Source organism: Calonectris borealis, chromosome 18, assembly GCF_964195595.1.
Source record: "Calonectris borealis chromosome 18, bCalBor7.hap1.2, whole genome shotgun sequence".
NCBI lineage: Eukaryota > Metazoa > Chordata > Aves > Procellariiformes > Procellariidae > Calonectris > Calonectris borealis.
This window is the reverse complement of record NC_134329.1, coordinates 2,246,279-2,260,442: the sequence shown is the minus strand read 5'-3', so window position 1 is coordinate 2,260,442 and position 14,164 is coordinate 2,246,279. Positions and strand designations below refer to the sequence as shown.

Genomic DNA, 14,164 nt, shown 5'->3' with positions numbered 1-14,164 from the left:
CTGGATCACTTGTGTTGCATTCTACATACAAAAAACAGAAGCAGTGCGCTCAGAGAATTAGCCAGCCCCGTGTCTCTTCTCTATTCCTGTCATTCTGTTTTCTCCATCTATTAGCCTTTCTTTATACATTCCTAGACTGGACTGCATGAGAGCGAGCATGTATATGCGCTAGGAGGAGATGCTGTTCTTCCTTGCATATTTGGGGATGAAAATTAATACTCTGTCACTTAGTTCTATCAATTCTACTAGTATTTTATATCTCCCTTAAAACTCACTTTTTAGGGTCACATAGTGACAAGAGAATTTTGGCTTCCCACTTGAGAATAATCTGCTACTCTTTGCAGTTGGAGAAGTTTGAAAACATGACCCCAACCAACCCAGACATAAAGGGAAACAAAAAGCAGCTCAAAATTAAAATGCTTCCAAAATGTTACGTGCGCCTTGTTGAATGGGACTGCAACAGATCTGTGCAATTGCCTGTCCCATTGTGTTTTATCTTCAAATTTTAAAATATATCTGAAATGAGCACTTTTCAGATTTGTAAACTGAAGATGTTTGTGGACTAATCTGGACTGCTTGTTCAGTCCAATGTGAAACGTTTAGCTTTGCATGGGGAAGCTTCTTTCTTGATCTATTCTTTTTAAATAGTGCTGCTGTAAATTGGAAATGAAAGCAAGATTCATAGAGGGATTTGGGCCTCATTTGCAGGAGGAGGAAAAGGGAGAAGTGCTATCCCACCCTAGTCTCTCATTTTCTTCTGTCTTACTGTGTAAAGCGCTGAAGAGGAAGCCAGGTGACAAGGACACAGTTCTCTCTTCCCGATTCAGTGCAGAGAATTAATGTGCATCTCTTTCTGCTTGACAGATTTCACCGTCCCCTCAGGCGCTTTAATTAGTTGTGTAAAGTGGAGCATTTTCACTCAGAGATGTTGGAAGTAATCTGCTCCAGGGTACCTGTGGTCCCGTTGCATGGTACTCCCCAAGGACCTGGGTAACCTGAGTCGAAGTCCAACATCTTCTAAACCTTTATTAAGCACCTTCCTTCACCTCCTTTGTAAATAACTATTTTCTTATTTTCCTCAGATTTCTAACCAGTAGACCTTTGAGGCTTTGAAGATTCATTCTTTTGAAATATTTTTATGTTTCCAAGCAGGAGGCACCCTTCATTTTCCAACAGAATCCAAGCCTTGGGTATGGCAGAGAGAGACATCTGAGACTGTTTGACAGTGTTAATCGTCACAGTTCTGTCAAAACTTGTCTTAAATAAATATTGAACTGTTCCAAATAACTATTGAACTGTGTTCTTTGACCAGTTGTAGAGGGAGCTTCTCCTCTACTTTGCCTGCAGTGTTTTTTTCTTTAATAGTATGTTGTGTTCCACAGCATAGATGGCACAGAACACTTTCTGTGTTGCTTGCTGTGTTACAACCTTCGTTCGTTCAGATATATTCAGTATTATCTGAGAAGTTTAGTTCTATTTTTTTATTTTCTCATTGGCAAACTATATAGTTTGATTTTAAACTATAGTTTTTCTGACGTTTCAGTGAGAGAGCCTTCTGCAAAGAAGGCAGCACTGCCTTAATTCTAACGACAACACTTAATTGTATTAATAAATTAGTTAGTCTTCAGAGATGTAGGCAAATCTGATCAGTTGATGAGGTATTAAGAAGTTTCTTTCCATAAAGAGCAGTAAGGTGGATGGGTGTATGCGTGTGCTTGCTTGTAGGTATGTACATAATGCTCTGATTAAACAGCCTTTCCTTGGCACGACCACAATCACAAATTTTTAAAGACGGAAAGGAAACAGTTTGAAGTTTTGCCGTGATGTAATTTAGACTTGTTACTGATTACCTTTTTTTCTCTTGAGCCTGGGTCTCCTTGCATTCTATATGTAAAGCTAATATCGATAGTTGGTAACCTGCGGTAGCTCAGTCATGTCGTTCTTATAGCTTCAATATACCTGCCTGTCTTAGTAGACTTGATGGTGCATTCGGTAAATGTGAATAAAATGAGCGAAGTTGATGGGCTTCTACACCGAGTGTGTAAACAGGAGGAGAATCAGTCTATGAGCTGTAAAAGGCGTTGGGCTTTAAGGCACTTCTTCTTTCTTCCTCCCTTCTCCTGCAGCTACTTCCTTTCAGATGTTTTGGGATGAATAATAGCCTTCTTTTCCAGATATACATCAGGAGAAGTGAGGTTGTGGGACACTCGCACCTGGGACTACACAGCCCCCATCCTGGAACCAGTGCACGGTCCTGGTGATGCTGGACCTCAGCCACATGTCTCCTTTGTGAGGATAAACAGCTCTCTGGCTGTAGCAGCTTATGAGGACGGTAAGTAACCACAACTCTCCTCCCTATTTAAAAAAAAAAAAAAAAAAAGGCTTTACAAAAATGAAGCAGCTGTGCTCAGCTTTTTGTGTGTCTGTAATCCTGTATATACACACACACGCACACTCTTGCTTTTATGTGAGAAAGTTGGCCAATAACCCTAAATGCATTAGGAGGCATTGGAACATAGCACCCATTAAAACTGATGTTTAATTCCTACTGGAACTGCTACACAAAGCTTGAGTGCCAGGCTGTAGTCCAGCCAAACTATCTTAAGCAAATAACTTGTTTTGCTATAAAAATATTAAATACTCTTCCACCAGCCTTCTCTGTCCAAAACTCCCTCGGGGTGCTGTGAGGCTTTGTTGTGGGAATACTGGTAGACTTGCATGTCTGATTAATCTGCATCCTCTCTTGCGCTTGGCATAGTATATGGATGCACATTTTCTTAACTGAAGTATTGGTTTGCAGTGGTGGGTTATTATATACTTTGATATAGAGAAATAGAAACTGTGACCTAATATTTAATGACACTGTAATAAAATCCTGGTTATATGCATTGTTTTAAGTATACTTAGATGTTTATATGATGGGCAATGAGAGCCAGAGACCAACCATATATCTACTGGATGTGGGAACAGCAATTTAAAAAGTCAGGTTTGGACAGTGCTAGCCAATTGAGATCCTAGGCTGAGTTGTTCAGGCAGAACTCAATTCCTATAATCTTTCTTTAAAATGTATGATTTGACACTTAAAAACCTCTCCTCAGGTATGAATAAAGAGTATTTTTGAAGTTAGGGAACTTTGTACCCATAATATCTTTGATCCTGGCATTTCTGCATGTGGAAACAAAACCAAAGACGGGTAATCCAAACAAAATCTCTAATCCATATATTTTATTTTAGAAGTAAATTAAATGCTTTATATGTGAAAACAACTGTTCTAAGATGATCAACATCCTTAGCTGTTTTTCTAACATGGATCATGCTAGAACGGTTTTCTGTGGCTAAAAATTATTGATAGGCAACGTTTTCTGACAACAGCAAGTCTGGTATTACAGAATACTCATTAATATTATTTACTCAAGTCATAGGAAATTATAACACAGTGATAGTTTTAAGTGTTGGCTCTCTGTCCAGTGTGCCAAACAATGACTAGCAGAGGGTCTTTTGTTTGTTTTTTAGTCTCCCACTGACTAATTTAATAATTTGTCTAGGGTTTTTTTTCTGTCATATTCCTTGTCGTCAGTCCTGTGTGTGCTGTGACTAAACTAGTTTGCATAAAGCTCGGTGTCTTTTATTCTTTTGGGTAGAAATTTTAATGGGCTCTGTGATATGGCAGTTTCTCTGATTTGAGGAGCCTGGTCAGAATAGATTAGTTTCTATGTGAATAGGGAATTATAAAGACTGATTTTAGAAATGTTTACTAACTGGAATCGGAAAGTGTATATTTACAGTTTGGTGGAGAGAATTATTTTAAACTTAGGGAGGGGGAGGACGACTTTGAAGATAATGTGTTTGATTGTTCTTTGTTGTACTTTTCCAGCTCCCTTTTCTCTTTGTTTGTAAGTTTGACTAACACAGAGAAACCATCTGCTAGTGTTGGAGGTGGTGCTGTCAGGCAAAGAGTCTAGACTTCTCTGTCGAATCCCTGGCTAGCAGTCTCGTTCAGATAACATCAGTTTCTCCCAGTTCAACAGAGCTCACGCAGCGATGTCCTTGGCATCTGATCACAGGGAAGAACTAACAGGCAGATTCTGCTCACGCCGTGCCTGCCTTACAGCGCTGTTTTGCTGGTTTGGTAGTAGCAAACGCTTCCCAAGGCATATGAAAAATAGCGAGGAAAAAGATTTGTCTTACTGGGATGCCTGCATCCAAAGTGAATTGTAACTCCATGATGGCACTAAAGAAAAATTGGATTGTGACTTCTGGTGAATGTTTCCAACGGTGTCAGCCTCTGAGAAACAAGCTGCAAGGAGAGGTAAATGAGGGAAAAATGTATGGGGAGAAAATGAAGTTCCCTCCACCCATGCCAATGCTCAGTGGGGGCACTGTATGTACACCTGGGGCAACGGGACTTGGCAACTTGATCCACAGTTGTGATTTTTGAATTCCAACCCACTGGCCTCATATTTCTTCTGCCTTGTTTCCTATTGTCAGCACTGGCAGCCCTCCAGTTTGATTTTACCACTAATTGTGTTGCACGTTACCGAATTGAAATGAATCAAATCAAAATGCTTTTCCTGGAGCATTAGATAAAGCAGGCGAGGGTTCTGGGTAATGAGCAGATGCTGCTAATGCAGGGACAGTAGAGGCCTTGCCAGGACTCCATCTGCTCCATGCTTGCCTGACTTTGGCTGAGAGCCACAGCTTTTGGGAAACAGCAGTCTACTTTAGCCATCACCCTCCCCCCTGCCCTCCGGAGTCTCTTAGTTTGACTTGAAAACAATGTGCTGCAAGGAGAGAACATACTTTTTTTTAAATGTTGTGCTTCATACTCCTGTAGGCATGGCGGGGAGATGCCACTCTGTCCCGTTCATGGTAGTGCTTTGAGACCCGTTGTGAGGAGTTAGTGGTACTTCACAAGTAGCAAAGTAGCAGCATGGAGCAAAGGAGGGTGGTTTCGGCAAGGATCAGAAGTGCTCTTGCTTGTTGGCAGGCTCCAGGAAGGGAATTTTGGCAGTGCTGCTTTCTGGAACTGGAAATCTGCTGTCTTGTCCATTCGGATGCCCTTAAAGCTGCTTGGGGGTGTTGTCCCTTCCATACCCTCTTTGCAAAGACAGAACTGAAGTCATGTGTTCGGAGTCTTCCCCTAAGTGCCAGGACATGCTGTAAGATAGCAAGAGCAGGGAAACAGGCTGGCTCGAATAAAGGAAAAAATTTTTGAAGAAAACCATATGTAGCATGCGGTAGTATATTTATTCCCATCAGATAAGTACAGGTGGCTGTGGATGCAAAACTCGTGGTTTGGGTAAACGGTGTGGGATTTCACATCACAGTCAGGGAAGTCTGCCTCTTGAGTCCCCAGGTTGGGAACGAAATACAGACTTCCAGGTCTGCGCCTTTTCTGAGGGTACTGTACAGGGATGGTGTCATTTGGAAATCTCTGTTAGAAGAGCGGTGGAGATAAAACCTGACAAGGTTTGGTGGAAACTGTGGTAATGTAACATAAAGGCACGACTCTTATGACTGAGGTCTAGTCTCCCGCTGTTTAGTACGGCAAGTAGCTTGCTGTACCCGCTGAAAGTTGGGAAACAGCATTGCTTTGAAAATAAAATGTAAAATTTTAGTTAATAAACACCAAGCATCTACTAGGGTCAAGTTGGCTGTGTGTTGGTGGTCCCTCCGACTGGAAATGTTTTTGGGAGAGACTTAAAATTCAAGATAAGCAGCTTTGAGACTTCAGCCTGGTGCTCACTTCCACGTGTGTGTTTTGTTACCTGTCTGTGCTTCATAGAAATATGATGTTATCTGAAAATTATAAGGAAAAAATTAATGTTCCCAGCTTTGAGGAAAAAATTACATGTAAGAAGTGTTTTCAAAAGGTGAAAAAATTTTATTTTGTTTAAATCAAGATAGGAAGTGTCCAGACTGCGACCCACAAACAGGAAAAACATCATGTAGATGATGTGAATTAAGCAGCTTCTGGCCTTTCCACGCAACTGTGTTTAGAAGCTGAAGTGAATGAGCACGAAGACCATGAGCATGTCCAGATTCCCTGCTCTAGCATATACAAAATTCTGTCTTTGCTTCTATTTTTTGCGGGTAATGCACATGTAGACCGCTCTATATCTTGCCCAAAGCTGACAGCAGCTGCTAGCTGTATCTTAACGTGGAAGAGCTGATGTAATGGGTCATTAGGGTCCGAGCGTAGGATCTTCTGCAGCAAAACGCAGCCCTCTCCCTCCACCTGGTCCAAGGGTTTGCTGTTGGCAGGTAGCACCTGCGGGCAGCTGGCCTCTGCTGTGGCTGGCTCTTAGAAGGAGCTGTGACATGCTGTATTACGCTGGCGAACACAGCCAGTATAATATTTACAAACGTGATGTCACATTTTTTACCTCTGTGTTTATGCTGCCTTTCCCTATTACAGGATTAGAGTATTTTATATGAAAACAGATGGGTTTTTTTCGTGGCAAAAGTGTTGCCTTTTATACCAGAGACACCTATGTGAAAACAGATGTAAAACCGGCTGCTTTTGCAGGATGTCTTTTGTGTTTCCAGCTGCAAAGAGGGGAATATACTAGAGACAGGCACTGTTCAATGGACAACAGCTTCCAGCCATTCACCTTTGATATAGCAAGAGATGTGTAAGACCGGCTGATGCTTTCTAAAATTGGGAGTACAGAGAGGATCAGCAGTGCTCTGTGCAAGGCACAATAGACTCATCGTTAAATGTTTTATCCAAATACCTTCCAATCTAGAGTGAATTGCAATAAATGGACCTTTCATCAGGCCACATTTCACCAACGTATTGGGTTAGAAGTTACAAACCTAAATTCTTGGTACAATCTGGGCCAAAGTGATAAACAAGAAGACTGGTACAGTGATTGTAATGTCAAGTGTCAGGAATTATACCATCTTCATCAACTTCTTGCACTTAACTCGTTTCCTTGAGCCAAGATTAGATATAAGCAAACTGTAAAGTCTAAATCAGTTTGAGGAGTTATTGTTAGATTTCAATTGGAGTAACACCACAATTGTGGTGCAGATTTTAGCATGCTGTGAAAGTATTGCTCATAATTTTGATTTAATGACTTTCTAACACTTTTAAGATTACAGTATTTAAAAAAAAAAAAGATACTGTATGCTTGCAACCTTAACTTCACCTTAGCAAAGATATTGCTTTGGAAATGAGGTACTGGTCACTGCTGGAGGCAGGAAGATAGACTATGTAAAGTAGTGATCTCATCTGCACTGGTAAATCTTACACCTAATTTTTTTTATGTTGCCATACTAATAACTTTAACTGTAATGGTGGCTTTTTTTTGCTCTTACACAAACATGATTGACTGTTGCAAAGGCTTGCATGCCAATAAATACATTTTGCTGTTTCTGCAATGAAATACAGAATATAGAATATTCTGAGTAGCACTTTTAGACCTAATAATAGCTTTACCTATTGATAAATACAGTGGAGTGTTTGCTTTTTCTATGTAAAACTTGATCATGTTCTCCTGCTGCCATGCATGAATGCATACACCTGTTTTGCAATAGTGTATTTCCACAGAAGGTGCTTGCATGCAGCGATTGACGTTCTGACTGGTACAAGTAACAGATGATGGAGGTTGTACATGCAGAAGCGTACACTCTTTTGGAGGAGGGGAAAAGCAAGGGGGACAAGCAATGCTTTTGCGAAAAAATAATTGTTCATCCTAATGAAAGAAAGTAGTATTTCTGTTGCTCTTTATGTTCCTTTTCAACTCTCCTTTTTACTGCTTATGTTGTGCTTTTTCATTAAACAGATGTTAACTTGTGACCTTACAAGTCACTTGTGTCTTTGATATTACCGGGGATGTTTTCACACCGTATTGTGCATCAGATGTTGCAGACACTGTATTTGCCTGATAAAATTTTTAGATACTTTGAACAGATTTTGCTATTGAGCATCTGGTAAAAAAAAAAAAAGTACCTGTCTCAAACTGATTGTACTATTGCATGAGCCATTTTCGCTGTCTTCTCTTTTTGTGATGTTTGAGATGCAATAATAATAATAGTGGCTTTGTTGCCCAAATTTGGAGAGCAGAACTCTGAATTCTGGGTTTCCCAATTTGCAGCGTGGTCAGAAGAGGGTTGTTTGACTTGAATATTTTTTTTGTATTTTGCAGAATTTTCATACGTTAATACAGTGAAATGCTCGTCACAAAGATGTGTAAACAAAAGACTTCACTGAAAGCAAATCAGCTTCCTTTTCCCCTTCACAAAAGTGGTCTTTAATTGAGATAAATATTCTGCAAAAAAAGGTTGAAAATACTCCTGCCTGGAGGAGCTTGGCAGCAATATTCATAGTCTGATGAAAAAGTCCAGTTCTAACATCCGTGATCTGATACCACTGCAATCTTTTATCATGGATGTTTGTTTGTTGGCTTGTTCAAATCAGCTGTCCTGGAGATGAGGCTTCACCCGTTCGGTTTGTTTTAGTTTGGAGCCGAGGACTCGCTGTGAAGGCACAAAAGTGCTTTGCGTGGGGCAGACCAAGCTGCAGAGGGAATTGTAGCCTGTGCTGTCCATTTGTATTTGTTAACTTGTTTTAAGCGTAAGTGTGTGTGATGCGAACTAGCATTCTGTTTTTCAAAACCAGTTCAGCAGTTATTTACCTTTCAAGCAATTAACATAATTACCATTATGCTAAGAAGTAATTTTGGGAAGTTCTGCTCTGAGCCCTTATGACTCCATCGGGACAGTTTTAGTCGGGACTTATCTTTTTGATGGAAGCCTAATTGCAGTTTTGGCTTTGTGTAAACAAACAGAGGCAGCTAATTGTTTAGGCAAATAGCAGATTAATTTAAATATGCATCCCTAATAAAACAAAAATGGTCCCCATTATGGTACTCATTCCCATGGCGAGGAATATAAATATTCAGTGGGAGTGCCATTAGACAGGGATCTTAAGGATTATCTGCATTATTTCACATGGGTAGCACTTTCCAGATACCAAATAATCTTTACAAAAGCAAAGATAAATCAATTTAAACTCATTTAGATACCATTTCACTATGTGCATTTTCATTACCACACTCTTGCTTCACCTCCTTTGGGACATGGGAGGAGTGTTTGCAAACTGGCATTGGTGCCCGTCCACAGCTGTCTGTCAGAGCTTTTATGTCTCCTTCTGAAGGAATAGCTACCATTAATCATTTCATCATTAATGGCCATGCTCAAGTAGAAGGAAGGCTTCTCCAGCCCTGTCTATCACGTCTGAAGATTGCTTCTCCGTTAATTCACTGCAAAGGTGGCCCAGAAGTCTCCAATTCCATCTGGCCCTTCTGTTCTGTAATACACTCCTGATTGCTTCAGGTTGCTCTTAATTCAGATTATTGCTTTAATGTACCATGCTTTTAAATAGAGTATCGGTGATCTACGCCGGGAAAAAATGCAATTGCAAATGTATTGTCTTTTGACTTGTACTCCTGCGTTCTTTGGGTTTGTATTCTTTAGCTTTCTGAAAGCATTGAACTCTTTTGCATTTTCTGTTTTTCCAGAGCATCAGGGTTAGGAGCTTTGCTGCTGGTTGTAAACTGTTAAGAATGGTATTAAAATCCCTGGGCTGATTGCTGTGTGCAGAGCTTCAGATTCTTTACTTTAACACTTTTCTGTGTGCAGCAGAGTGACTTAAATTTGACTGTGGGTTCTTCCTCGCTATTTTTAGTGGTAATTGAGGATGAGTATATAGTAGAATAAAAAATTAGGCATCTGTTTAAGTCTGATCTCCTCCAAATGTGGAAAAGTGAGAGAATTCAAGCAGTGTTCCACAAGGTAGATAACAATGTTATCTAAAAGTAAAGAACTAGGGATTACTTAGAGAGCAACGAGCCTCTAATGCCAAAGTCCATAATTTTGGAAAGTTTCCTCTGAACTTGTTGTGTGGTGCTATGCAGTGTCCTGAAGTTCTGGTTTTCTGCCCTACAGTCTCTTTTCTGTATGTTAACCTTTTCCGTTAGAATGCTTATAAGCTTACATCTTTAAATGGTCTTTTAAAGTTTGGTTAAATTTTAAGGTAAAGCATAGCGTGGTTTTTTTTTTTGTGTACAGGAACCGTTAGTGTGTGGAGCCTGATGTTCGGGCGGGAGCCCATCCATCGTTACCAGCACAATCAGAGGATACAGGCTTTAGCTCTTGGTTCAGAGGGTGCAACGGTAGCAACGGCATCTGGCTTCGAGGTCAAAGTGGAAAGCCCTAATGACAGAGGATTCTGGCAAACTACAGAAACATTTGAAATCCAGAAATTGGTGAGTCTCCAGGCTACTCAGCTTCATTCCAGGAGCTCCTGATCCACTGATTATTTTTGGTACAGTTGAGAGGGATCTTATAAAAATCTTACAAGAGTGTTGCCTGAACTAGGTAACAGCATTATCAGCTAGAGGCTGTGATTCTGAAGCAGGTTAATGGATGAGCCTTTCATCACTGAAGAGCAAGGGTGAAATGCTGGCTTAAGCTACAAGTGAAAATGAATAGAAGTCCATATGGTGCAGGAGGTTGGCTGTTTTTAATTATTTTTTTGTCAACATCAAACTAAGTTGGCTCATTTTGTAAATCAGTTTTCTCGCATAGAATTGGAGCTAAAACTCAAGGTCTCATTCCAGATCAACGCTATCTGATTAATTCTGAGGCAGGATATTGCAGACGAGCTAATAGTATCACTTGTGAAGCTGTAACTAGTTGTGCAGCTTCTTCAGGTTGCACCTTCTGTCACTGAAGTTTTGAGACTATTTTAATTAAAAATCAAAAGCTGTCCATTCTCTGAAGTTTTATTATGTCTCAGAGTGTCAACATTTTTTTGAAAGGGGAAGGAAGTTCGTTAGGAATAAATTGAGTCTTGCAGCTTCTCTCCTATCGCAAGAAACTACTGCGCAGCTAATGGGTATGAAGTTGTGATTTAAACCACTCCTGATTAATCCCCTCTTTCAAAGCTAAGTCAATCGTACAATACTTAAAATGTTTGGGGATTTTGGTTATTTTTAAGAGATTTCCCAATAAAAATGTTAAAACACCACCACCTGCTCCATTGTAGTTGGATCCATTTTACTCTTGCATCTTGCTTGCTGTGAAATGTCAGTTTGCCATATGTGGAAGACAGACACTCAGGACACCACTCTCTCTTCTAAGGTTGGATTAGAAATCAGCTGTGCTGTTAAGGAGTTTAAACCCTTCCTGTGGTGAGACTTTTCAGCAACGTCTTAACCATTTACTGAAATGGGAAGAGCAACGTCATTCTGGTCTTGTGACAGAAGATAGGGGAGCTGACCCTTGGGCTGTCCTAGAGTCATGTGATAACTTTTCTGTTGATTTAGGGTACATACACATCATTTCAGGGTAAGCATCAAGTATTCAAGTTGGCTGCATGAATGTGGTGCCTCTTCTGGAGCACTGTATTCACATTCTAGCCACGGTATTTGCTTTGTGTGCTTTAACCGTCATCTGAGTGAGTCCATTAAGTCTTGCTCCTTTCTTTGATGTGACATTTGGTGTGTTCTGTTGTAATGTGTTCTGATTAGTTTTTTAAATGGGCTCCTTCTAAAGACCGTGAGCTAGATTTCATCATAGGAGCTAAACTTGCAAAAGTTCAGAAATAAAATTGATACTTGGTCTTTGTCTGAAATTAATCCATAATTGGGATGATTCAAGATAGCTGATAACTACATGACAGTAGTTTGTTCAGTTTAGCGTGTGGCAGTCGTCATCTAGAAGAATTTTTGGCTGTAATAAAAATTAAAAGTCTGCTCTTTTTAGGTCAACTTCCTTAATCTGGTTCCAGATGTTACGGGGAGTCCAGTGACAGTAGCAGCTGCAGAAGACATTGTCTATCTCCTGAAAGCAGAAGATCCTGGCAAAATCCTCCATTCTGTCTATGGTCAGCCGGTCACATGTCTCGATGTGTCTGCTCATGAAGCAGCCTTTGGGGTCAAAACCTTTGGCTGGTTATTGAATGAGCCCAACCAGGTATCTAAATGGGGTTTTTTGTAAGATTTTTATACCTTCATAATTTTTATACCTTCATAATTAACAAAGGAAAAAAGAGTTCATGCTACTGACCATTTCCTTCTCTGCTATTCAGCTTTTGACAGTAGAGGGAAGACATTTTTTAATGCAAAAATCTGATGCTTCTATTAGTTTTCTTCCAGTGGGCTGAAGTAAGGGATTATTGTTGTGCTCGCTGGGTTCACTGTAAGTACTTTTGTGTTCTCTGCTCATCAGTGAGTCCCAGCTTATTCAGCTGTATGCTGCGTCAGTGGGCCTCTAGGGGGAACTCGTCTCAGAAAAACCCCCCAAAAGCTACAATTCCACCCCAAAAAGCCAAAACATCCCTCAGCCTTTCTGATGAGCAGCGTGTCAAGCCCTGTACATGCAAATGTGCGGTCTTAGGAGGATGCTTCTTTTTTTTGTGCACTTGAGTATTTGAACTAAGTTACTTCTAATTTGGTGAGAACGGTGTGACCATTGTAGTAAAGGAAGCTAAATGATAATCGTAGGTTTGAAGCCCCCTGTGACACAGTCTGTTTCTTTTATCAGCGCATCTTAGCAGTGGCAGGGTAGATCAAAACCAGACTGTTTCTGTAACCCTGCTGAAGACTCATGGCTGAGGCATGCTTTTAATGCAGCTATTCTCAAACTCCTCTGCTTGCAGCAGGGGCTATTTTGGGCTTGCAGACCCATATAGCATAAATAATTGTATTTTGGGCGGGCTCAGAATCCTACCTGAGATCCCAGGTAGCTGGTGGCAGCAACCTGCTCCTGGACACAGCCCCACTCCAGGGCAGGGAGCAGGCTGCAGAAAGACCTGTTTCCAGGTGCCTTGAGAAGAGTTTCTGTCCCTTTCCTGCATCTTGCCTAACTTTCCCGTTCCCTAATTTCATTCCATTTTTTTGTGGCTATACTTCAGGCAAGTGAAGGGCTATCAGCAAAGAGGGAAGGAGAGTCCTTCATGCAGGTGGAGAAAGAAGCAGGAGGTGAGCAACCAGATGAGAGGAGCTGTGGTCTGTAGTGTACAAATGCAGCGTTTTCTCTGGCAAGCAACTAGAACAGGAAAGCTTTATTTAGGACTACCTCTGTGTTAGGAATAAATGTGTCCAGCTGCATCTGATTTCCCCTTAAAATTCATGTTCACTAGGGAAATGCTGAGGCCACCATAAATACCTCTAGGGTTGAGAGATGCTGTGAGGCCATGCTGTCTTTATTAATTCCTTTGCTGTCCTAATCCAATTCTTTTCCCTACAGAGGTGGGAGGTTAGAAGGTAAAATTGCCTCATTCAGGGGCATTACATCGGTGATCACCTTTGTGCCTCGTAAAGGAATAGAGAAATCTACTTAGGCCCCCGAGCGTCACTCTGTAAAGCTGGACATATTTCCTAATTTAGTTCTGAAGTATTTGGCATTTGATGGCAGATTGTATTAAGCAGTGCATCAGCGCGCATCCTAATCAGGGAGATGGGACTGAAGTCGTCCAGACGGCTGGGGTGTGTTTGACAAGGACGCTTGCTTGGCATTGCCGCACCAGCTGACATCACGCCGGAAATTAATTACTAATGTCTATTATGATAATTATTCGCCTCGCGCAGACGTGAAGGGACTTCGCATTGGCTGATTACACTGGTCACAAGTTGACAATCTGTCTTTAGGAGAGCTTTTGGTCTCACAAACGTAATGATGAAGAATTCCAGCCCCGTTTGCTGCTGGCTGTGTTGCTGTAGTGGGAAAGCTGTGTTTCTTCTCAGTTCGGGGTTTTCTTTGTTTTTCCTGGGGGATATTTTTTTCCTTTAGTGGAAGCTCACAATCCTAATGCTACTGCCTAGTAACCTGCTTCCTGATGAAAATATGGTTAGGGAAACCATCTTTTTCCCTCTCTCTTTTTTAATCATAGTCTAATTTTAACGAAATTTGACAGCAGAGTAGAGATCTGAGGCATAAATTTTGTAGGAACTTTTATGTCGGAGAGGAGAGAAACATCAAATCTGTGGCATAGACTTGCCTACTGTTAGATGACAGACATCCATGCAGGAGAGAGGGGAGAATATAAATGCTTCATCTGTGAGTTCAACTCTCACTTCATTAAGTCTGAGACAACCCAAGTATGATCCTGTTTCTTGAAAGTTCGTCTGTTTAGTGCTCCTGGAGCTCTTTG

At 40.9% G+C, this 14,164-nt stretch overlaps 1 protein-coding gene across 5 annotated transcripts in view; it reads left to right on the top strand.

Moving 5' to 3' along the window:
* FBXW8 (F-box and WD repeat domain containing 8) overlaps positions 1-14,164 on the top strand; it is a 52,468-nt gene that overhangs the window by 22,095 nt on the left and 16,209 nt on the right. For 4 of the 5 annotated variants that reach the window (XR_012676385.1, XM_075167242.1, XM_075167245.1 and 1 more), the window contains exons 5-7: positions 2,175-2,332; positions 10,078-10,274; positions 11,776-11,985. Coding sequence is in view for 4 of the 5 variants with exons in the window: in XM_075167242.1 (XP_075023343.1) it covers positions 2,175-2,332; positions 10,078-10,274; positions 11,776-11,985 (565 nt within the window). In the remaining variant the exon portion in view is untranslated. The remainder of the gene's footprint in view (positions 1-2,174; positions 2,333-10,077; positions 10,275-11,775; positions 11,986-14,164) is intronic. The other variant, XM_075167243.1, reaches the window with a different exon arrangement.